General features: G+C 39.4%; 1 protein-coding gene across 6 annotated transcripts in view; it reads right to left on the reverse strand.

The window, feature by feature from the left end:
- Nucleotides 1-24,501, reverse strand: part of NECTIN3 (nectin cell adhesion molecule 3) — a 118,607-nt gene that overhangs the window by 59,560 nt on the left and 34,546 nt on the right. For all 6 annotated transcript variants that reach the window (XR_012664530.1, XR_012664528.1, XM_048870577.2 and 3 more), the window contains exons 2-5: nucleotides 23,635-23,973; nucleotides 17,920-18,216; nucleotides 13,829-13,946; nucleotides 4,184-4,335 (exon numbers count right to left, since the gene is read on the reverse strand). Coding sequence is in view for 4 of the 6 variants with exons in the window: in XM_048870577.2 (XP_048726534.2) it covers nucleotides 4,184-4,335; nucleotides 13,829-13,946; nucleotides 17,920-18,216; nucleotides 23,635-23,973 (906 nt within the window). In the remaining 2 variants the exon portion in view is untranslated. The remainder of the gene's footprint in view (nucleotides 1-4,183; nucleotides 4,336-13,828; nucleotides 13,947-17,919; nucleotides 18,217-23,634; nucleotides 23,974-24,501) is intronic.

Consider the following 24,501-nt stretch of genomic DNA (forward strand, 5'->3'; position numbering starts at 1 on the left):
TCCTTTTTATCCTCCTCCGTTAGGAAACTGCACAGAAACAGATTAACTTGATGTTCAATTTGGTTTTTACTTTTCTTGTTTATTTATTAAGTTTATTTTTGAATGAAATTCTTAGTTTACAGAAGTTGACAAACAGGACTTAATCGTTCTATTGACAATTGTATCTACCTCAATTTATCTTGGAATGTATATTTGCAATCATATAAATTAGCACCCAAGCAATTTCTTTTAGCTCAACAACCTTGCAAATTTCAGTTTAGATATTACTACTTTTTTTTTTTTTTTTTTTTTGGACAAGCGACTAAGGTGTCCTTTTCCTTCGCTCACCATCATTATGACTGTTTACCTACAGATTAATGATTGGCTGGCAAGTTTTTCTGACCATTCTTCCAGACTGGTATGCACTGTTGAAATTTTAAAAGTTTTTTTGATAATCAGTTGGAAGCTTTGGACAGGCATATTAAGATAATTGAAATAGCTTAAGATATAAATAGTTAATGCTAACTTTTAGTGGAAAAAAGTCTAAGAACCCTTGTTATCTTTGAAATTGAAAAAGGGGAGCAAAGTAATTTTATAATTGCGGTTATTTCACTTTACAAAGACTGCAGCCACATTATGCTCAATGTGTGTTAACAATAGATGCAATCTGTTTGTTAAAAACCATAGTAACTAGTTTTTCAAGATCAACTATATTTAAATGTTCAAATTCTATGTATTATAATCTGTAACAGCAAATAAAATTGCTTTTTAAAATTTACAAAAAAAATTATGAAACAGTACGTATCAATAAGTTTTCCCCTCTTTACAACAGCCCAATTTTAATGGATACTTTTAGTGGTTTCATGTTCACATTTGAAAGAGTCAGAAAACCTATTGTAAGATTTGCTCTTGAGCCTTCTGTAATATGTTTACAAAAGCCAGTAAGTGGAGAGACTGAAAGGGTAACCCCTGTCTGTTTTAAGAATGGAAAATCAAGCCATGCTTTCAGGTTGGAATTAATTTGTTTTCATGTTGTATTTCTGAATACATTTGTTCCTTCTGGATTTAGCTACTCTTCCCATATATAGACCAAGATACTGTCAATAGTCTATTATAAAAAGTTTTGGGTTTTCTTTGTTTTTTAAATTTTTACTATACTACTGAAGTAACTAATTTCCTAGACTAAGTGGTTCACATGTGGCTTTTTCCCCATGATATCCAGTATTAACTGGTGACATGTGAGCTCAAAAGACAACACTGGACTTAAGTTTAGGACAGCTTAACTGGCCAAGAGGTACTACTGAACTGTTTTATTTCAAATATCATTGCACATATCTCGTCATAGTTGAGTTTTGTGTAATTAAATGCTGTAATCATAGACTGATTCACACTTAATGGGGATCATCAAGCAGTTGAAGATTTTGCAACAACTTTGTTTTAGTGTACTGTTTTAAAAAGTTCAAGTTTCATCTTTCCTGCAATGCTGCTAACAGGACAAAAATTTGTATTCATAGAGGAGAGATGTGTAGTGTAAATGAGCTGTTTGTTTTATTGATCAAATGCAAAGATTCACCTGAATACAAAACCATTTCAATTTTTCAAGAGTTTTCATCTTCAGTAACCTAAAGTGCTATAGGTAATTTTTAAATGTTTTTATGCCATTAAAAGTAGGTTAACAGAAAAGCTTAAAATAAAAAGTTACTGCAAAAATCATGATCAGAAAGCATCAGTAACTCTAAAATATCAATGCTTTTAATTAAGTGAAAATATTTTCCTTTATATACCTTGTATGTCTAGTTCCAGCTGATTTCTTCTACAAATAGTTAACACGCAACTGAACAGGTTCAAGGATTACTGTTCCCATTCATATATGTTAGGTGTTCTTGTCATCACTGCTGCAGGACTAAAATAGTTCTGAACTACTATTTTAACAAATAACCATCTCTGTTTAAAATGATTTGATTTAAAATACCCAGGAAGCTTTAAAAACCTTAAATAGGTTTTGTAGAGTTTCTCCAAAGCTTCTTAGGGCAGGTAATCATTACCCATCGCATCGGTGGGTAGTGATCTATCAGGGATCAATTTACCGTGTCTCGTCTAGACGGGATAAATCAATCCCCGAACGTGCTGTGCTCCCCTTCGACTCCAGAGTCGATGGGGGAGCAGCATCAGTCGACTCGCCGCCATCCTCACGGCCAGGTAAGTCTACCTATGATACGCCGACTTCAGCTATGCTATTCGCGTAGACCAGAGCTTAGTCAACCTTTACAACTAAGCATTAGCTTTCTTCAGTAACATAAGAGTTCAAAGAAAAGGAGTACTTGTGGCACCTTAGAGACTAACAAATTTATTTGAGCAAAAGCTTTTGTGAGCTACTGCTCACTTCATGCATCCGATGAAGTGAGCTGTAGCTCACAAAAGCTTTTGCTCAAATAAATTGGTTAGTCTCTAAGGTGCCACAAGTACTCCTGTTCTTTTTGCAGATACAGACTAACATGGCTGCTACTCTGATAACAGTTCAACTAAGACAAAAAAAGCAGAGAATCACAGAACAATTTACAGGTGATTTAACCTCATGAAGATACTGATACTTAGGACAAATTTATTTTTAGGTCACAGAATTGTATATACATACTTATGAACTTCTTCAAGTGTTATTTTCATAGGTTTTTTTTTTTTAAACGCGGCAATATTTTGTATAATGTTCATACAATTTTAGTTAAAAATATTGAAATTCCACCTCTGACAGTATTGTTTGAATTCTCCCCAAACCAAGTGAAGGTGTACTGAGTTCAATATTGCTCACCTTTCCCTCCCATTCGATTACAGTCAACCGGCTCTGAGATATACCAGCATGTGCCACACTGCTATGAATTAGTGAAGCCTACTCAAGTAAGTAATTGGTATACAGAGGGTGTGACTTCAAAAGTTTTATCTGTAGATTGTTTGGTGCCATCTTGCTCAATTGCATTCTCCGTTCACAGCATTTAAGAAAGATCATTTTTCTGCCCCAATAGCCAAAGAGGCACTTACTTTACTTCTCACTCTCAGTGGTCTACAGGCTGAATCAGTAGTTTTCCCTAGCTACAATGCCACCAGGATAGTAGCTACTGAGGTAAGAATGGATTCAGACCTTACCATGAAGACTGGCCCTCGAGACCGTAGAAAGAATATAATGAATTTATAGTTAATGTTCTGAATGCTGCTACCACCCGTTAATTTTATCAATAGATGCAAATGTTTCAATTAAGTAATTCCATTTAGTTTACCCCCATCGTCATGGTAATATAATAATGTTAGGTCTCAGCTCCACTATTGAGGCTATTACATATGATCTTCAATAAGACATGGTACCCTTTCAATATGCTGCTATAGTCAAAGGAACATGTACTATGATAATGTGGCACTTCTGTCTGCTACTGAGATTCTTTACTATAGCCAGCACTGTAGTAAGTGCTTTCCTGATTTAAATACTAACTGAAAGTCCGCCAACAGCTGTGTCAATACCCCACCCACAAGAGAGCACCACACAGACAGGAAGGGGCAGGTGGAGCAATGTGCTCTCACCACTTCTGCCCCCTGTAATTAGCTTTATGCTTGCTCTGTAGGAGTGTATGAGCAGTGAGAAGTGTCACTGTTATTCTGACCAGCTCACCTGAGGATAAAGGAATAAAACCAGACTCCCTCAGGAAACTGTTTTAAGTTGGGTTTTATAACATTTCTTCCCCTCACCCCCAACACTTCAATTTTATTTAACTCCTTACCAGCTAAAATCTCTTCCATTTGTCAACTGATCTCAAATTAGGTAGCATGGATGTTGTCAATAATGCTGTTTTCATCAGAGGGAGGGAAACACTTGCTCTTAGGCGGTGGCAGAGGTTACTTCCTTATCTTTATTACCATCACTTAGGGCTGGTATATATTCTCAGACACTACTGTGGTCCTTTTAAGTACTACGATTTATAGACGGCATATGTGACAGAACAATGAGATTACCCAAATAGTACTGATACTATTTCAAGGGGCTAATATTTATTTCCATTTGTCCTTCCCAGTTTTATATTTCCTTTAATCAAAGACTGAGTTTTAGGTAACCTGATATATAACATGGCTAAAAAACACCTCGTTCAACTAGACACCTAGTCCAATTTCTGACACAGTATTTTAACAAAGCATTTAGGAAGGGAAGGGAGAAACAACTCACCTAATATGTAGATCGTCTTTTGATCACTTCTTTGTCCAAGGGAATTGGTCACCTTACAGACATAAGTCCCAGTATAATTGTAAGTCAATGGACTGTTGAAATGCAGAGTATTATTTGAAGATATTAAACCTTCAGGCCATTGTCCATCCAACCTGAATTAGACAATATTTGGAGGTAGTTTAAGCGTTCTCAGAAATTACACAATAAAATTAAATGCAAAATGTATTATCTAAAAAGGTTCCAACTATACTTATTTTATGTTTACAATAGCTTGCTCTGTGGAATGCAATTTTGTTATATTTATTAAAGCCCTTTCAGTTAAAAACCAATGTCAATGTCAAGTCAATTTGTTTATTTTGAGTCTTTTACTCCTGGGAGAATTCTGCCCCACTGCACTTGTGCAGAATTTAAGTCCCCCGTAGATTTCTTTGATTCCCTGCAGAAAAATGCCTTTCTGATGGGGGAAGCAAAGGGAAGCCCTAAGAGCGGTCATGTGACCCTCCCCAGCAGTATGTATCGGGTGCCCAGGGCAGGCAGCAGAGAGGTAAACCACTGTGGGGCACAGGGCAGGACTGGGGAAGACCCAGCTGGTGGCTCCTACCCTGCGCCAGGCTCAGCTGCTAGTCCCGGCTGGGCTAAGGAGGACGGGACTTCCTCTTCCCCTGCATGGTATCTGGGGTCATGTCAGATCCACCCCCAGATTTCTGCCCCCTGCTGAGGGAAGCTCTGCCAATTCCCTCCTCTCCCACTACCGCCCCCCGTACTTCTTGTACTCATCGCTCCTCAGCTGCAGGGGGAGGGATCGCTGTACAAGGAGCTACTCCCCCATCCACCCAACCCCCATGCATCCAGACCCCCTTATTATCCAGAACCCTCCCGACTAGCCCAACTCCCCCTGCACCTGGACCACCCCAACAACCCACCCACACCCAGATCCCACCCTATGAAGCCCCAACCAGCTGCACCTGGATCCCTATCCCACTGAGCCCCACACCCCCAGCATCTGAAATCACACACTGAGGCCCTCCTCCCCCCCCACACACACACTGAGCCCCAACCACCTTCACCTGGACCCTCCTGCAGAGTTCCATTAACATTGCACCCAGAACCTTCCAACAAGCCCTGTGCATCCAGATCCCCCCGCACCCAGATCCCCAACTAAGCCTCCGGCACCCAGATAGCCCCACACAGAACCCTCTCAACCCACACCAGGATCCCCCCACACTAATCCCCTCCACACTTGGATCCTGCCTGCCCACACCTGGTGCACCTGGCACATAGGGGCAGGGCCCCGGGGTGTTTCTGGGGCACACTATGTCACAGTTGGGTGAAGCCTCACCGCTGAGTCCATGCCCGGGGGGGAAGATGGTGTTGCGGTGGAGTAGCACAGTGATCTTCCATCAGCCAGTGGCCTGTGCTCCCCATGCCATGCTGGAGCCTCCACATTTATTTGACAAATAAAATTTGAATAATTTTAAAATATTGTGTGCAGAATTTCTTGGTGCAGAATGCCCTGAGAAGTAGTCTTGTGTGCTCTTCTGCAGGTTTATAGGCTGTAAACAAATCATCTTCCCTCTTTTGAGGTAAGGATTGATGGACACATTTTCCAAAGACTATTACAAGAATGAGCAATCTTAAAACAGACCAACTTAATCACCAGTTTAGCTCCAAATCATGTCAGTGGAATTAAGTTAAGGAATGATGTGGCCTGAAACTAAAGCAAAGTTCTGTCAAATTTTTAATAAAAAAAGACTTCTTACTAGTAACAATATGGTTTTACTGCCAATAGGACAACTTAACTAATTCAGTCCTTCAAATTGCCATTACTGGAAGTCTGAGAAGCAAAGTCAGGAGAATACATTTGGGCTTAATAAGACCTGAATTTATGTCTCATGATTTATCTGAAAGTTTTGACTAGGGAGCAATATTTTAAGAAAAACTTTGTAGAAACAAAGTTACAAAGCCCAAAGGACCACCTACAGCTCCTTATCTTGTTAGTACAGGCAAGACTGATGCAAGTGGAAATGCCTATCTTCCGCACTGATATCTGTAGAGGAAGAGATAGGGACTACTATCAAGGGCCTACAACTCAAATGTGTGGAGGAGGAAGAGCTGAGTATATTTGCAGCATTCAATGTAGTGCTTAACACTAATTCATTTGTATCTTGAACAGCCTGTATGATTTCACATAGGTATTGCTCTGCCAACTGTTTTTTGTTAATGTGCTGAGAAATTTTCATTTAGGGGCACCTTTAAATGATCCTTCACTGCTAATTAAGGAATCAGACGGTTTCAGGGCATAGAGGAGTTACAACTAACCAAAAAAGGAGGACAGGAGAGGAGACATTACTTACCTTGTACCGTAACTGGAGTTCTTCAAAAAGGTGCCCCCCTCCCCTCCATGCATGCTCCACATCAGGATATGCACACACCCTTGCTCTCTTGATAAGAGTTTTCAGTCAGCAGTGTATGGATCCACATGTGAACCCTAAATACCCTTGTGCCTTGACTCAAGAATATATCAAGAGAGGGGCACACCCAATGCTAGTGCAGTTTCTTCTCAACCACTAATATTTCAAGGAAGGCTCTGAGGCAGAGGGGAAGGACGGTGGGTTGTGGCACACCCTTAGGGACATATGTCTGGAAGAACTCCAGTTACTATACAAGGTAAAGACGGATGAGAGATTACCTGAGTAGCGTCCCTATGGGTGCACCATGTCAGCAGACTCCCATTATGGAGCAGGGTGACGAGGAAGTGGATTCAGTATGGATCACAGTACATCAAAGCCCATGTCGGTCCTGGAGGCAGGCATGAAGGAGTGTAATGCTGGTAAAACATGGGTGACAAAGACCAGGTGTCTGAACCCTGCAAATGTCTGAAATGGGTGTATATTTGAAAGGGTCTAGATTGCTCATTCCACCAGTACTCAGTAACTCTCAGGGGAGGAGGGTGGATTAACAAAGAAACTTCGTACCATGAGAGGATGCAACCTACAACACATTTGGACAGACTGAGTCCATATCAGATGTCCCCTTTCATTCTTTCTGCAACAGAGATGAAAAGTCTAGGGAAAACCCAAAAGGGCCTACTGCTGTCAAGGTAAAAGCCAAGAGCTCTTTTAACACCAAGTGTATGGTGGCTCACTTCTTCTCTATAACAGTGAAGCTTGGGGTAAATGCCGGCAGGTTAATCTCTTCTGAATTGCATGTTAAGCAGGAGACTTAGGAAGTAAGTCACCTCATCTTGGTAGAGCACTGTATTTGGTGGGTCTGCCATCAAGGTTCCAAGCTCTTACGCTTCTGGTTGAAGTAATGGTTACGAGGAACAAGATCTTAAGGGCCAAATGAAGGAGGGAACTCCCCATAGGTTCGAATGGAGGTTTCCTCGAAGCGCTGAGAACTCAAGTGAGGTCCCATGCTGGTGTTAGTTCCTGGATAGGAGAGAAGAGGTTGAACAGATTCTTGATACATTTTGCAGTGCAGAACCTTTGTATGGCAAGGTGGTCCTTGCATACCACAAAGCAAAGGAATTGCTTGTGTGAGGGATGAATGGCGATATGGAAACAAGAATCCTGAAGGTTGAAGGAATAAAGCCTCCCAGAGAGAGGGAATTATTGTTCCTAGGGCCATATTCTGAACAATCAGGAGCGGATAGAAGTATTTTAAGTCCTGAGGTCCAGAATTGGTCTCCTCCCCCAACCCCTCATTTTTCTTCTGGACAAGAAAATACCAAGAAGAAAATTCTATCCTGATAAAACAGGATCCTCTCTCTGATGGGACAGGTTCAATTTCCCCTGGAGCCAGGAGGAATTTTTTCCTCTTGTGAGAAGGGTCCTTAGCGAGGAATGGGGTGGTAAGGAGCTGGCCTGGATGGAGAAGCCTGTGAAAATTGCTTCTAGGATCCATCTGTCCAAAGTGATGAGCTCCCAGGAAGACAGATAATAGGAGAGAGAATCCCCATAAGGGTACGAGGGGAATAAGTGAAATATAAGTTCTACAGCAAGAAGTAGTTTACCACGGTCAACCAACGGGTTGAAACATACATTTTGAAGATGTCACTGGCTGGGAGGTTGCTGCAGGGGAAGCCATTTTCTTAGGGAATCTGGGTTTCTTCTGTGTGTGTGTGTCGGCGCGCGGGAGGGTGTTCAGCCATTCTCATGGGCTGGTAGTGGACTGGGCAAAATTGTTGAGCTGTCTGTAACCTGCTGCATTTTCTTTATTCGCAGGTATATAGATGCTTAGAGAACTTAGTGTCACACAGTAGTTCTTCAGAGAATGGAGCGACCCATCCAGGTTGTCACTCAACAACTTGAGGGCCCTCAAAATGAAGGTCCTCTATGAGTATTTTGTACCTCCCGGGGAGGCCTGAAGACTACACCCAGGAAGCTTGGCTGCCATAACCATAGAACATTAGATGCAACTGACAATTGCACAAAGCCTGGAGAGATGCCTTGGCAACTGTTTGACCCTCTGTAATGAGAGCCTGAAATTGTTCTCTCTGCTCCTGAGGCACATATTCAATAAGATGAAAATTTTTAATAAATTGAAGTCACATTTAGGCCTGGGCTACACTGGGGGGGGGGAGTGGGAAAGGTGTTCGAACTAAGATATGCAACTTCAGCTACGCTATTTGTGTAGTTCGACTTACCTGGCCATCCTTACGGCGCCGAGTCAACCCTATTGACTCCGCTTACTCCTCCTGCCAAGGTGGTGTATAGGCATCGATTCGGGGATTGATTCTATCACATTTCGTCTAGACACGATAGATTGATCACTACCCGCCGATTCAATGGGTAGTGAAGACGTACCCTTAGCCATCAGGGCTTGATAACAGGCCACTCTGAACTACCAGGAGGCCAAGTAGCAGCTCTTACGACCCAGCAGATCCAATCATTTTAGCTCCTTGTCCGATGACATTGAACAGGACTAATGCTGTCTGTTCCATTCGTTAGCAGCCTTGACCACCAGAGAGCTAAGAGAATAAATACTGAGCCTCTGGGGGGGGGATGTAATAATTTTTGTAGACCCATCTATATGGAAGTACAACCTATATGAGAGTTCACCACACTCCATTTGCCACGGAATAGAATAAGCAAAGCTTCACAGATAGGGCAAGATTGTCTTGCCTGAGGTGAATGTAGGTTATCCAACAAGGAGTTTCAGGAAATCCAAATCTCCTTTACCAAGACTTGCGAGGTGTCTGCTATCCTTTTCATGGATTCTTGAAAGGCCTTAAAGTCACTAGGACAGGATGCTGAGGTATGCATGGCCCTCATCTGATGAGGAGGATTTGCAGGGAGGTGAAGTTTCTTCCTCTTCCACTGGTTCCTGCTGTAGAGGATGGGTCTGTGGGGCACAACCTAGATGTACTCGCTGATGTTCCTGAAGCGAATTCTTGAGATAGTACCCTATGTAACAAGGGTTGACATAAGAAGCCCATGGTTCCAGCAAGCGCACTGTGATGAGGCATAAAGGAATAATGCAAGATCCCAACGTTTTCCTTGCTATGGTAACTGGTGTATTTCTTGCTATGAGCTCCTTCTTCAAATGTCAGTTTCTAGGGAGAAGGGCTGGAAGGTGGAGGAACCTCATACAGACACCTGAGTCAGAGGATGTTATCCAAATGGGAAGGAAAATGGTGTAGGTACTGATGGTCAGACTGGTACGGGGCCCAGAAGGAGACCTGCACATGCATAAATATTGGGGTTAGAAAGAAGCTGGTGAGGCAGTTCCAGAAAATCTTGTAACAGTACCATTTGAGGTCTCTCTCAAAGAGCCTGCATGGGGAAGGTGTCGGTACCAGAGGGTGAGTCACCATCAAAGAAAAGGAAGGAGGGTAAGCAAGCTCAGAGAAATGAGTTGGTACCAGTGAGGAATGCCTCTCAGTACCTCTCAATAATGGTGATTCGGGCTCTTTGAGGATTCGGACGTCTTTGTGAGATAGGAGCCTGGACAGTAGCAGGACGTCTGGATGTGTTTTCTCAGGAGTAAGCATATGGGCTGGTGCCGGATGCAGCACCAGAATAGGTATGGCACAGTTTGCACTTCTGGCTATGGAAGACTGTACCAATAAGGACTTTGGCTTCATTTTGACATTCGGAGGCAGAGTCAGATGCCAGTGTCAGAAGCTCTCTAAACTGACTTCTAGGTATGCTACTGTAGTCACAGTACTGAAGGAAAGGGAGCCTCAGCAATATCTGTGTTTGGAGAGGAGGTTTCTTGGGACCCAGATCGAGGTGGTGACTTTCCCTTTTTCGTCCGATTCTGGAGAATGGGGTCTTTTCTTGGAAAGTCTGGGGTCTTTGGTCACCGCCGAAGCAGAGCTGGTCAATGGAATCAGTCTATTTGGGGGTGACTCACCACATGGATCTCAAAGTACTGCATAAATAGGAATGTGCGATTTTTCCTACTTCAATTTTTTAGATCTGTTTTTAAATCTTAAACAGACTTTACATTTAGAGGGAATGCAGATTTCTCCCAAGCAGCAGAGAGGCAAGTTCATCACTGCAAGAGAAGGACTTGTGGCACATATGGAAAGGTCTGAAGTCCAGGGTCTTCGGCATAACCCACATGTGGGGCTGGGGAGAGGGGAGGGGGAGAATGGGGACCCAGAGGAAAGAAGGGGTGAACCCTCTCAAAGCATGAACTTGTGCTAAAAAAACCACTAAGAAAAAACTAAAATGAAAAAGGCATAAGAAAGCAAAGGATAGCCAGCTGCATAGTTCAACTACTGGACACGGACTGCTCTGTTGCAAGCCACAGGTAGTTTATTGGGGTATGAGTGTGGCACAGGCAGGCAGTGTACTGATATAGAGCACCCACAGGGACACTACTCGAAGAAGAGTGAAAGAGAGAGAGAGCGCGAGTGTGTGATTTCCATGAGTAAAGTGTCAACACAGTCTGTCATGCAATGCCACATGCTGCAACTACTTTTCATGAATGATATCCCAAAAATTCAACATGTACAGTGAATGAACATCCTCAGACATTCTTCCACTTGAGATCTTGTTGACTATAGGCCAGTGACTGCTAGCAACTGTAGAAATATTTTATTTCTGCAGCTCAATAGCTATCCTGCTTGCCAATCTCAGTCTTCCCACTATAGGAGTCAAATGGCTAAACATGCACCAATCTGTATTTGTTTATTTTAAGTTATTTCTGATTGTACATGGACTTGTGTCATTTCATTGCAAGAACACCACACACTGCCGCAATACACACTCATTTGTCTTCATCTCCCCAGCCAAACAAGGATTCATTTACTTTGTTGTGTACAGATTTGTCCACCTACTTCCAGGTTATTAAGATTGCTCAGAATGTTATTACTATTACTGAGAATATAACATATCCCCTTCACCTTAACATTCAGTGGACAAAATGCAAAAATACACTATTCTGCACCAGTTCAATTCTGTATTTCTTCAATAGCATTACTTAGAATTTAAACTAGATTTGAAATCAACTTCAACTGAATTTTTTTTCCTGGGACAAAGAGGCAGATGAGATTCTGCCTTTGCCTTCCCCAAATGCCACTACTTTGTTAATTTTTCAGAAGCAAGTACAAGTAAATACCCCTCACATAACCAAGCTCTCTACCCTTGCATAATAGTGGTCTGACCCTCTGCATTGTAGCCCAGTGTTCTGCCAATAAATTTCTACCTCAACTTTTTAAAGTCAGCATTCTTTTAATGATTAAGTTTCTGCCAAAGAGTTTATTACAAGAAATTTGTATACAAGCTCATCTACAATTTCTTGAAATTAAGTTCTCTGCTTTTACAAAAAATGTCACACTTGTCTATACCACATGAGGAATGAAATTAAATCTGGGAATTGGTTTAAGTGTTATGAAAGCCCCTATTACTGAGAAGGTTAAAATATCTTTTAAAACTAGATTAGTTATTTGTCCTTATTACTTTTAACCTGAACCATAACATGTTGGAGAAGAGAAACTGAGCCACCTTGCATGTATCATCAGGAAAAGCAGCTTGTATTGCCTTTGTGATTATGGTTTGATCACTGGTTCAAATGTATATTGTTTCAATGTTGAGCAGTTAGCGAAGCTAAAACTGAATGTAACTGATTTAAATGAAATTTAATTGGGGATTAACTGACAACCACTGTTAGATTTTACTATTTGTATTAGGAGTGGATTTTTTTAATCAACCTGGTTTAAATGTGATCTAATTGAGACTACTTCATTTGATTTGTTTCTTAATTTTTTAATGTAATAGTTGGATAGCATATTTTGTTCTGCATTTAGGAGGTTCCATTCAAGAAAAACCTTGGTTATATGTTTATTATTATTAACCACGCATTTCAAAATACAATTTTAAAGGGTTTGTCTACACCAGGCAGCTTTTAGTGACATTCCTGTGCTGCCAAAAGTCGCACAATGAGTGACTCCTGATGACAAAGCACTGTTCACACGGACGCTTTTCGTTGGTAAAACTTCTGCTGTTCGGGGTGCATGTCTGTGTTTTAACACTCCTGAATGACAAAAGTTTTGCCAATGAAGTTCCAGTGTAGACAAAGACAAAGCTAAAACTCTTAGTCTTTTTTCTTTTAACTGATTCAGGAAGCAACTTGAGGATACAAGATGGTACCACAACTGAACTTTAATGATCATGTATCAGTGATTCTCACAGCACTACTACGGTGTATTATATATGCTTAAACACTCACACAAAATAATTTTCTTTGTTTCAGATAGACCGACCAAGTGAAATTACTTTAAGAGGAATAAAGGAAAGTTACACCTTTTTGGGCCATCTATATGCTCCTGGGAGGTGGCTCCCTCCAGGGGAACATACTTAACATGCAAGACTACAGATAGCAGGCAGCAGGACTCACAGTAAAGACATCCAATTCATATGACAATCATGAAATACAGCTTTTATTACACAACAGAAAGCCATACAGAGACACCAAATACCAACACAGATTGACTTAAGTTTCGAGTCATAAGGCAAGCCTCTCATGCATCTTATTTGGAAGTAGATACAGTTGGCCTTACTCTTTATTAAGGCATGGTAAATTCGATGATTGAAATGATACTTAAGTGTTTTCCACTCCAATTTTTAATGTAATCAGTTTTATATAATTTTATTCAAATAATATCCAGTCTTTTTACGTCTTTGCTTTAAACATGTCCCCAACTCACACGGAGGAGGAAGACTAGACAACAGGTGCTTGCAATATCTTACACGAAGCCCAAGAAACTCAATATCACAATCACCTGTCAAAGAAGTTATTCCATTTATAAAAATAAATGGATTTATCCTAAAGTATTGGTAACTGTTTAGATTTCAGAGTAACAATAATTCTTTATTTGTACTTTGCCACCTCAGTTGCTACTGTTCCCCTTTCCTTAGGGGCCATCAACTGTATAAGGCCAATGTTTTTCTTTTAAAAGTCCACATGTATGAATCCATGTCTGATGCATCAGTATGGGACATATTTCAATAGCAGTCATTTCTATGTGCATTAGTCACATATGATGTGCATTAGTCACATACTGGAACCAGACAAGCAAGTAGCAGTGAAAGGGCCTTGTTTCCACTATGTCATTAGCCAGTAACACCCTTCAAAACTCTATTATTAAAATATTAATTTTTCCATTTAAGTTTGATTTTCATGAACACTTACCTGGTCCATGTAAATTCCATGGGCAGTGGATTTGCATCAGCATTACACCGGAGCTGAACATGCTCTCTTCCAATGAACCAGTTTCCATCATACCCAGTTACTGAAACTTCAGGGGCATCTATAAAATATGTGCAATTTCAAAAGCCAATACTCAAAGTACAATCTTTAAAAGGAGACTTGCATTGTTTAGAATGATATATCTATATGTTGTATTTAATTAACAGTATGGCAGTGCTTACTCTCCAATGAATGGTGATAGTACTACCTGGAAAGCTTAGTAAATGACATGTGTCCTTGGGTGGTTGGCATCAGGGGCTTAACATAAAGCAAATCAGTGGGCCTCATAAGTTTTCAGTTTGTTAACTGAAACAAGCCGAGATAACTATAGTCTTTACACCAACAATGCCAATTTTTAGCATAATGCAGTGTTAATTTCAATAGTTAAAATATACCAAATTCTGTTAATTCAAAAAAAAATTCATATTACACAGTGGTAAATGATGAATTGCACATACTACCTGAGTATCTTTTGGCTAATGATTTATACTGTAGTAGGTATCTGCACTGTGCCTATGTTAATACTACTTGTCAAACCAACAAGGAACTTTAGTGTATTCTGTATTTAATTTTGTTTTATTTCTTTTCAAAGGACCCAAAAGACAATAGTGATAATGGCTCCAATCTGAATCCCATCTTCCCAACTTCTTTCAACCCCTCAGTATTAGCAGTCTTGCCCCCAGAATCTCACCCTAACCCAGTTGTAGAAACTGTCTGACAGTTTTAAATATACACTTATTGTAAGCCTTCCACTGGTATGCTTGCGGCAAATTCACAGTATACGGCAACATAATGTAAACATTCAAATATAATTGAAGCACCAGTTGAAAGGGTCTGCTACAGTAAAAAGTTCTATTCCCAGCACACTTAAGTAATATGAGGTCAGAATTCAGAGTAGGATAGTTGTTCTCAGTCCAGGACAGCAGGCTCAACTACTTCCTCCAAATGCAGGTGGCACAAAGGTTGAAAAGGAGAGCAAGACTTGAAATCTCTCTCTTCTCACTGAAGCCACATTTTTCCACCTCTTACATAGTTTAGTGTTATTAATTTATGTTTGAGGCATATTATGGATATTGGTTATTGCTACTGGGCTAGGCCAGAAAGGTTACATTATAGAGACTGGAAATTTCCTGTTATGCCTGTCTCTCTTCAGCTATTGTCATCAATTGTGTTAGGATGCAGCTTCTCTCTCCAGACTGCACACTAATGCAAATGACATGTAGGGAGTAGCAGTTTAAAAACTGGTAGTCTCTCTCAACAGAATTGCCTCAGTATTCAATTAATCTTCATTTTATGTTTACACTTAAAAAAAGTTATGATAATTTCCTTCCTTATTTGTGCATCAGAGCACAGGGCCTGGATGGAGTATTTACAGTTCTCACAACTTGCTTCTTATTCTTATATTTAGGACTACTCCACTAAAACACTCTACTCAGATTCAAGTGTAGAGATTCAGAACTCACTTGAAGACTGTTAGTATACGTTAAAACAAAGCACTAAGCAGAACTGCTTCTCTACTCATGCTCAACACAATTTTATAAGAACACTAAGCAAGTTGTCATGAGTATGAAGTCCAGTAGCTTTTTATAATTTGTTTTGGAAGGTATTAAAGTTTATTCACTTCTAATTAATACTGGGGAAAAGATGTGTAACATAGTCTAAAGTTCTTTCCAAATTCAATTAGACATTAAAACCAGCCAATCCTCCAATACAGACTGTTCTAAAATTATTAAAAGTTCATTGAGTCAATAGAACATACTTGTCTTTCAAAAATGTTCTTTACAATTCTTACACGTTTTTAACAGTGGGTTTACTTGATGGGCTACCGTAAGGTTATGTTCGAGGAGGCTGTGTATTACTTGGAATAGGTCACAATTTTAGTCTTTTAATACCATTTCAAATGTTTCCTGATTCCATGTTAACAATTTTACTACCAATAGCATTCTCAGACCGTAAGTTTATTTATTATGGTATTTCCCAAGATGGCTGAAGGCAAAAATCAATAATTATACTTGTCTCAAGGTCATTCCAGTCCCTAATACACTAAATCGATTACAAGTGGTAACCATAAAAAGCAACAATAGGTTAAAATTTACTGAAAATTCTCTTTTGGTCGTGTGTTTATGTGACCAACTAGTAACTGATGGTACACATTTAATTTTTTGATAGAACAGATTACAGCAAGGGACCGGATGTTCAGTAAGAAGGAGGGAAAGTATCTTTTTGAAAATCTTTTCACCACTAAGCTGCTTTTCTGAAGTAGTAATTAAGGTACTCTAACCCATCAATAGATGTAAACTACAAGCTTCTTCTATTCCAAGATCTACATCCTACACTTCCTTTCCCCATCTCCTGTGCACCCATTAGTGTGTTATAATTTACGTTTGAAAATGGATGCCTAAACCTAAATTTTGAATCTGTAGGAACCCAATTTTTCTGGATTTTTGAAAACTCTGGTCATATATTTGATAGCCCAAATTTAGGCATCCATTTTGGGTTATGTGGACTAAAGTTTGTAATAGCACATCAAAATGACAAACAAAGCATACAATGTAAAGTTTTAAGAAATTCAACTTATGATAAGTTAGAAGTTCCTCTTCAATGGGAAGAAACGGACTGGAATTTATTTCGGGAGCAACTCTTGTCAAAAATCAGCTGGCCACCAGAGCACAGCATTATTACTGGTCAATCTAGGGAGATATGCTAAGGCTATGTCTTCAGTTTGGGGTGTAAAAAGGACTGCACGCCAAGTGCTGAACTTCAGTTCCCCTGTGTGGATGCTGTGGGTGTGAACTAAGAGGTTCCTAAATGTAGTTAATGTAGTCCTGTTTTAAGAACCTCTTAGTTCACACCCACAGTATCCACATGGGGGAGTTGCAGCTCAGCACTTGCTGTTCAATGCGATTCACACTCCCATAATCCAAACTGTAGGGCACTGTAAACAAGCCCTAAATTTGTTAGGGCTTTAATCTGTGACCATCAAGACAAAGTTTTTCAGGTAGCCAGAAGCTCAACAGCAAAGGGCTAGAAAGAGGTCTTTTATCGTTTTATCTGTTACTGAACTGAAAATTAAGTAGTACATGTGCCACACTTTTTGCTTGTGATATGCAAACAATAGTAAATATGCAGAATCCAAAACAATCTGGTCATACACAGAAACTTATTTGCTGCAAAAAAACAAACACTGCTAACAGATGAAAGCTCTGCATATTTCTACAGCTGAGATAGAAGGTGAAGTTATGAAATTAAAGAATATTCTTACAAGGTAGGCCTTTGGGTCAAATAATGAGGAGGGCTTGGCAATTTATCATCTTCTGTCACTTGTTTCTTTCCAGGACTTCAAGTTTAACAAACCAAAAAAAAAAGAATCTATATTAAAAAAGAAAATAAGACTTCCAAGTGGAAGGATTCTCAAGTTATCCACTCTCTCTCTAACACTCTCAGTAGTGTAGTGAATGATCTGGTTAAGCGTAGTTACCCCATAACATTTTTCATCACTGAAGTTCTTTGGGAATATCATGCCTTGTATTATTCCACGTGTGAAATGGTAACCACCATTTCAGGTATTTTTAAATACTTCAATTCTTGTTATAAGCAAACTCCATTTTCCCATTTAACAAGTCCCTGTAAAGCTGAAGAAGAGGAATTGAATTCTTTCAGTTTAAACATCTGAGTATTAGTCACATTTGTTAAAAAATAAGGGTCCATGAAGAAACATATGAGGAATATAAATGGGAAATTAAATCAAGTTAATTAAAAGTTAAGAGGCAATGCTTCTCAGCAAGTAGGGCAAGTGACTGGGTCTCAGGAAACCTGAGTTCTATTCCCAGCTCGGACAGTGGCCTGCTGCAAGTCCTTGGTCAACTCACTTCACCTCTCCATTGCTCTGTTTCCCCATCCGTGTGATGGGGCAATGACAGTGACCTTCTTTGTACACTGCTTGCACATCTACTGATGGAACGTACTATAAGGCCTAGTTGTAATATGACAGAACAACAGCTGTAAAAGCAATAGTTAACTTGTTATATACTTACATAATATATCCAATGTGTAAGGATATCTCATCTCCTTTTCCAAAGCTGGATGCCTCACAACACAAGTTATGCGTCTTCCTCTGGCAAATTTGGTGGGTATGAGTTTGTACTGACTGACAACAGTCACAGTTTCATTTGGAAATAAAATAGAACTGGATTCCATTTCTCCAAGACCTCCTTCCCAAGCAACATCTGCAGCAGGTTTTCCAGTGGCTGCTGTACAAATGGCTGCTACGGTCTGATTTTCACCATCTATTAAAGAGTTTGGTCCCTTGGTTAGGCTCACAATGGGTTCAACTATTGAAATAAAAAAAGTTTAAGTATATTTTCAGTCAAGACAGAAAAAAAGTTTCATTAACCTCACTTCATTTCCTGTATGTACATTTTATCCCCAATAGCTTACAACTAACAACTCATTTTCAAGGCTGATTTGTTAACCAGCAGGTAAAGCTGATGACACAATGGATACTTAAAAGTAATCTGAACAATTGACAGCTCTGACACCCCTGTGCTGCACGTTGCCAGGGTGGACTGATTTTAAATCTAAGTGATAGAAGTCACATTTTAATCAGCAAGCAGGAAACCTTGTTTTAAATCATTTATTTTAATCTAGTTTCACATCTGTACTTGATTTCTCCCCCTGCCCCCCCAAGGTAAGGGAGACGCTCATTTGTTGGTAACCATTAAAACATGTGAACTGAAACTAAATATAGCCTTTCGACTACATTTGGGGAGATTGGTTTTACTAACCAGGAAGAGAGAGACTATATTTTACACAATTACTTAAGCAATTCTGTAGCTTAACTGACATTTATTCAGGTTTTTTTTTTTTTTTTTTTTTTTCAACACACACACTTATAGGAATGTATGATGCACTTATTTACAATTACACATCTCCAGTGTCGTCTTAGAACCCAAATCTTCTTTGTTGTGTACCTGAAGTGCTATCATCTAGCTAGTTTCATAGATACGGGAGTGGGGTTTTGTTTGTTTGTTTAGGTTTGTTTGTTTGTTTTTGGTTAAAGAACAAGCAGTCCTAAAGATGCTTGCTCCACAAGCTATTAAACAAATCAGACCACGTTATGTCCTTTAGCCTACTTTCTTTGGTAGTTAACAGTGTGGCTTGCAGCACTATGCTCTGGCCATAAAACATTCTTTTTACTAGTCCGAACTAAGCTCTCCTTTTTTTTAAGCATATCTACTGAGACAATCAACATGCAAAAACCCAACATCAGGAAAGACCTGAGATGCCCAAGAATCAATGGCATCAAGGAAGGCTGAACTCGTATACATTAAGGGAAGCCTACGAAGAAATCAAACTTTTAAGTGCAAGGAAATGTAGTCTACTTATGAATGTTAAGCCTGTTACAAATAAGAGATTGATTTCACTCCCATGCTGCAAGGTATTAATGGAGAATATCCAACTGCCCAATATTTTGTGAACTTAGGTGTCCAGAGCATCTCTACTGCAGTTTATATTTAGAAGAAAATAATTCTTACAGTAGTCGGTTTTAACTTAAAAGTCAAGCTATCACTTCTGTCACAAACGGCTAGGACTGTCAGTACCAGAGAGCTCGGTCCAATGGATGGGAAAGGGCCTCTCCCACAGCAGGAACAGCAGTTCATCCTCAGGTGTGGGGATATCTCATGGGCCGGTCCATTCTTTGGGGAGTGGACACTGCAGATATAGCAGGCATACCTCCTCTGATGTTAGGAAAGTCTTTACATCCTGAGTCCATGGGGTGCCCATTGAGACTCCAAAGGGACCTGGGTCAGCATGCTGGCGAGGCAGCAATGATGGAGCTTCCGGAGCTATGCTTGTAGACTGATGCTCTTAAGTGTCCCAGAACTGAGGTCACCACTGGTACACTACCAACAGTTCCTGCTTCTTCTTTGCTTTACCCCCCAGCCAGGGGGGAGCGGGAGGAAGAAAATCAGCTTTGGTTCTGTTGGATCCAAGTGCTGCATCTTACCTGACCTAGTACAGGTAGGGGAGGGAACTAATCTCTTATAAGCAGTCCACTGTGTGGATCTGCTGTTATGCCCATGAGAGTGTTTCTTACTCTTGTGGTGGGGATTGTCCTTAGGCTTCAGTGCCAACAGCTCCACACAATGGCACTTGCTCAGAGGGCACTACATATTAGTCGAGGCCACTGTACAGGGCAATCTACTTGGCCAGGATCCGAGTGCACCAGGGGCCTCATTACCTCTTCTATAAGGAACTAGCAGAGATGGGGCTCACAGGCTACTCTAGTTCTGGGTAGGAAGGCCTTACAGATGCTGCGCTTCACTGAAATGCGTGCCTCACTCAGACAGTAGAGACGCCATTAATACTCGTCGCTAATGGAAAAGGAATGAGCATGTGACAGTTCTTGAAGCCTGGGATCCTTGGCATAGTCCCTAGGTGACAAGCAATTGTGTCCCCTTAACCAGGGAGGATGTTTATGATACTGAACTACACTATGAAAATGACAAAAGATTATTTACACATGTGCACCCACATGTGGAAGAACTATTGCTTTTGGGTCTGAAACAGCACATTGCCAAAAAAAGTGAACACCTTTGATAATACATCTCTCTATTTTCCATATGCTTGCATCTTAACAGCAATACGTTCCATCGTAGAAATTCAAGAGGTGAAGAAAAGCTACAAGACAACACAACCATGAATAGAATTGCTCAAAGCAGTAAATCTATACAAAATGTATATGGAATTTATTGTTCACAGAGATCAAATAGAGGCCATATATATCTTTTTTACAAGAGAAAACCATTCCTTTTCAATTTATCACTTGTTTTCTAAAATCCCTTACAATTCTAACAGCTTTTAAGCTTTCTGATCCATTGAATACTACTAGATTGGTGACATTTTTTCTTAAGACTACTAATAGCTCAAGTCAAAACTCAATGATTTGGTAAAATCCAGTTCAAGTGAGGCAACTAACATTTCAAATAGGCAAAACACTTTTGAGGCAGAGATTTCCTCGAGAAAAGTATCAAGACTGAAGCTAGGAACCATCCTGCTCAAGATGAAGCCTACAGGAAACCTTAGGAAGAAAAGAAAGCATGGGAGAGACTTAAATGCCCAATTCTTGAGAGAGGGGTTTGGGGGGCTTACAGTGCAATGTAACCAACTCACCTAACAAATAATAGCAACAAAGCACAATAAATTAAGGCTTAGACAGTAATAGACTATTCTACAGTCCACACAGACAAGGGGAGGAAGGAACAGATCTCAGTAATACATCAAGACTTGATCAGACATTGCATTCCTGATGAACGGATGGTACCTATTGATAACTCATTTTAACACTTTCCCAGGTTAAGAGCAGCAGCTAAAAAAAATTAGCACTTGAGAGAGTCAAGTGCTTTTCACAGCCTGTCTGGAAACTGAAGCAGGATTCCTGACTTTGGAGAAGAGTCCTTTGTCTGACAACACATGGTAATACTTTAACTCCACCAATATTTAAGGACATCTCACTTTACTGGTCAAGTCAAAGGTTTCCAAGTTCACATCCCTCAAAAACCTGCCCATCAGCTACAGGTTAAAGTCAAAATGTAGCATGACCTGTATCAGGTCTAAACTCAACACATGTATTGTTCTTCATGTTACTGTAGTCCCAGAGACTTTCTATCCACACATCATCATCTGTCTCATGGGTATTCTACAATGCACCATCTAAGCCATTATCACTGCCTTATCTGTCCTTACAATGACAGTCTGAAGGGCAAACGCCTTTCTGATTGTCCTTACAACAAACAATTGCTTCATATCCAACTATTTTTCAAGGTGTCCCATTCCTCACCAACAGAGGTCTTCAGCTGACAAGCAATTCTTTTGTACCTTACTTAACACGGAACTCTTTACTCATTCAACCTTTTAACTTAATTCTTTACTGAAGAAAACAGCTGAGAAACTAGAAACATGTTACTTCAAATCCAAGCTGTAAAAAAACAGCATCACACAATGAAAACAATAGTCCATATTTCACAGAAGCAGTTCTGAGACTTACTGTGCTAGTAGAGTAACTGGGAGACAAATACCAAAAAAATTAATTCTAGAGCTATGTTACAGTCATTGCCACAAACATGTCCCTTGTGTATTAAAATTAACATTATTGCTGAAAATGTTTAAAGATATATATTATTCACCTATTTTCAGGGATTTCTCCATCATATTAATAGTGGTTTCAGAAAATATTTTTATTTTGCTTAAGTACAGTGGTCTTTTTTACAAAAAAGTTGTTACACCCAGGAGCAAAGTTACTTACAGAATGGAAACAAAAAGAAAAGGAGTACTAGTGGCACCTTAGAGACTAACAAATTTGAGCATAAGCTTTCGTGAGTTTCACCTCACGTTGGTGAGGGTTTGTCTACACTTTTTTCTTCCATGTATGTATCTCTAGGCAGAGTTTTAGTTAAAATTACTAATTTATAAGTAAACTAATCTCATTTTAACTATTGTTCATGGCATTAATATTAAACAAATAAGAAAACATAAGAATGTGGATTAGTAAGACAAGTTTTTACTTCAAGCATTTTAAAATACCCAATTTTTTTGGAAAAAAAATGAGTTACTTCATACTTGCTAGACCGCCCTCCTTAATCCTTTAATGAGCCATTAAGTTTCTTTTTAAAATAGTACACAGCAATTTACTTATTTCACCATCAAAAGCCTTCCTATAGTCATTTAGTAGCTCATCAGATCAATACATCTGAAACGTCCTTAACAGAGCTCCTTTAAATTATATATTGATTTTTCCATTCAAGTCAACAGCTGTGTTTATTATTCAAAATTTCAGGACAAGTTTTGTTAAATTGTTTTTTGCTTTTAGTTGAATTGTTTCTAAAATTTGAGAAGAAAGCTTATAAATAAAAATGCTTGAAATTTCTCCCATTCATGTGCAGTTTATTTTTAAAATATACTAGAATGTGAACTTTTTTAATTAACTACACTATTTTACCAATTTTTGTCAAACATTTGAAGTAGCAGCAATTTCATCTCAGCCTATTGCAATCCATCAGAGAGACTCTTCACTCAGCAAGCACTGCCCAGTATATTAATTTCATCACTCAATGTTTATTTTCTCCTTCTCGCAGCTAAGGCCCAACTATATTACCTACTTTTTTTTATTATTATTATTTTTAACACACACACTATTCTCATCTTTAGGATTATTTGACAGAGTGCTTGGATTTTCCGATTTAAAATATGTAAATCCTCCCCAAATCACTAAGAATGACTTGGAATCAAAAAGGCTTGTAGCCCTCTCGTGGATGTGGCTACGTCTACCAAAAAACCTTCACGAATCAACTAATACTGCATAACAACACCTGCTCTGTGTTATCTTAAGTCAGCCATGAGGATTGTTAAAGTAAACCTGAGTCAGAAGAATAAGTTATATACTTTTGTAAATCACAGCATTAAAAAACTTGATCACTTCCTTTCGAAGCTGGAGCCCACTAACAATATTTGAAACATTTGTCAAACCCCACTACTGAACTTTCAGTGCACAGTAGGAAGATAAACACAGCCAATCAGTACGTGGCAAGATAGTGTGCTGTAGATTCAGACCCCAGCTTGGCACACATAATGTCTCCATGTAGCCAAGTCCTATGAAGTTTGTTTAGCCTTTTTTTTTTGTGGGGGGGGCGGGGCGGAATAAAATAGTGGGGTTAAAAAAAATCAAATATAAAATTAAGAAGCAAACATACCCAATACAGTTATAGTTGTTGATGACTGAGCATTTCCTAGTGGGAATGTAACTGCTTTGCATACATATTCTCCTGAATCAGAGAAGCTTATATTGTTTAGGATGATAGTTGCATCAGTGAGTGAGTAGTTCTTAAACGACACTCTTCCTTGGTATTCTCCTTGAACAGAAAACCCATATTCAGGATGATGAACAGCAATGGTCTGTGTACTTTTACCATGTACCTTCTCCCATGAGATTTGTGTTATTGTTTCATTTATTTCAATTATGCATTTCAGGGTGACATTCTTCCCCCAAACTGCTGTTACATGTGGATCAACAACTGGTCCAGCCAAGGCACCTAAAAAAAAAGAAATGTTATGTTAGTTGAGTTTCATCAAACATGAGTATCAAATCTAAAGACACTTATTCACCTTTAGCTGTAATTCTTGCATTTCATTTAAAACCTTAATTTATTACTCTATTGCATTATACTTCCCTGGAGGCAGGTTTTAGGGACTGGTGCACAGAAGTGGACAACCAGCTCCTGGGTTCCCATGCTGAGTAATGTACTCCATTACCAACACTCAACTAGATTTGGCAGAAATTTATTTTTATGTTTTTATAACTGAAGAACTGTGTTTAAACCTTTTAAAAAATAAAGATCAATTTTAATGTTCATATTTGCATGAAGTTATGAAGGTGTCACGACAATTATATAATGAATAGATGTTGAAATTCAAACAGTTGAAGCTTTGTAACCAACACACACACATTGTAAATGTCACGTGTCAAAACAAAATGTAAATATCCTTAAATCAAACTCTAATAAGTTCCTAAACAGCATTTTTCTTACTTTAGCTATCCATAAAATGTAATCATCAACAGG

This window comes from Caretta caretta, chromosome 1 (genome assembly GCF_965140235.1).
Source record: "Caretta caretta isolate rCarCar2 chromosome 1, rCarCar1.hap1, whole genome shotgun sequence".
NCBI lineage: Eukaryota > Metazoa > Chordata > Testudines > Cheloniidae > Caretta > Caretta caretta.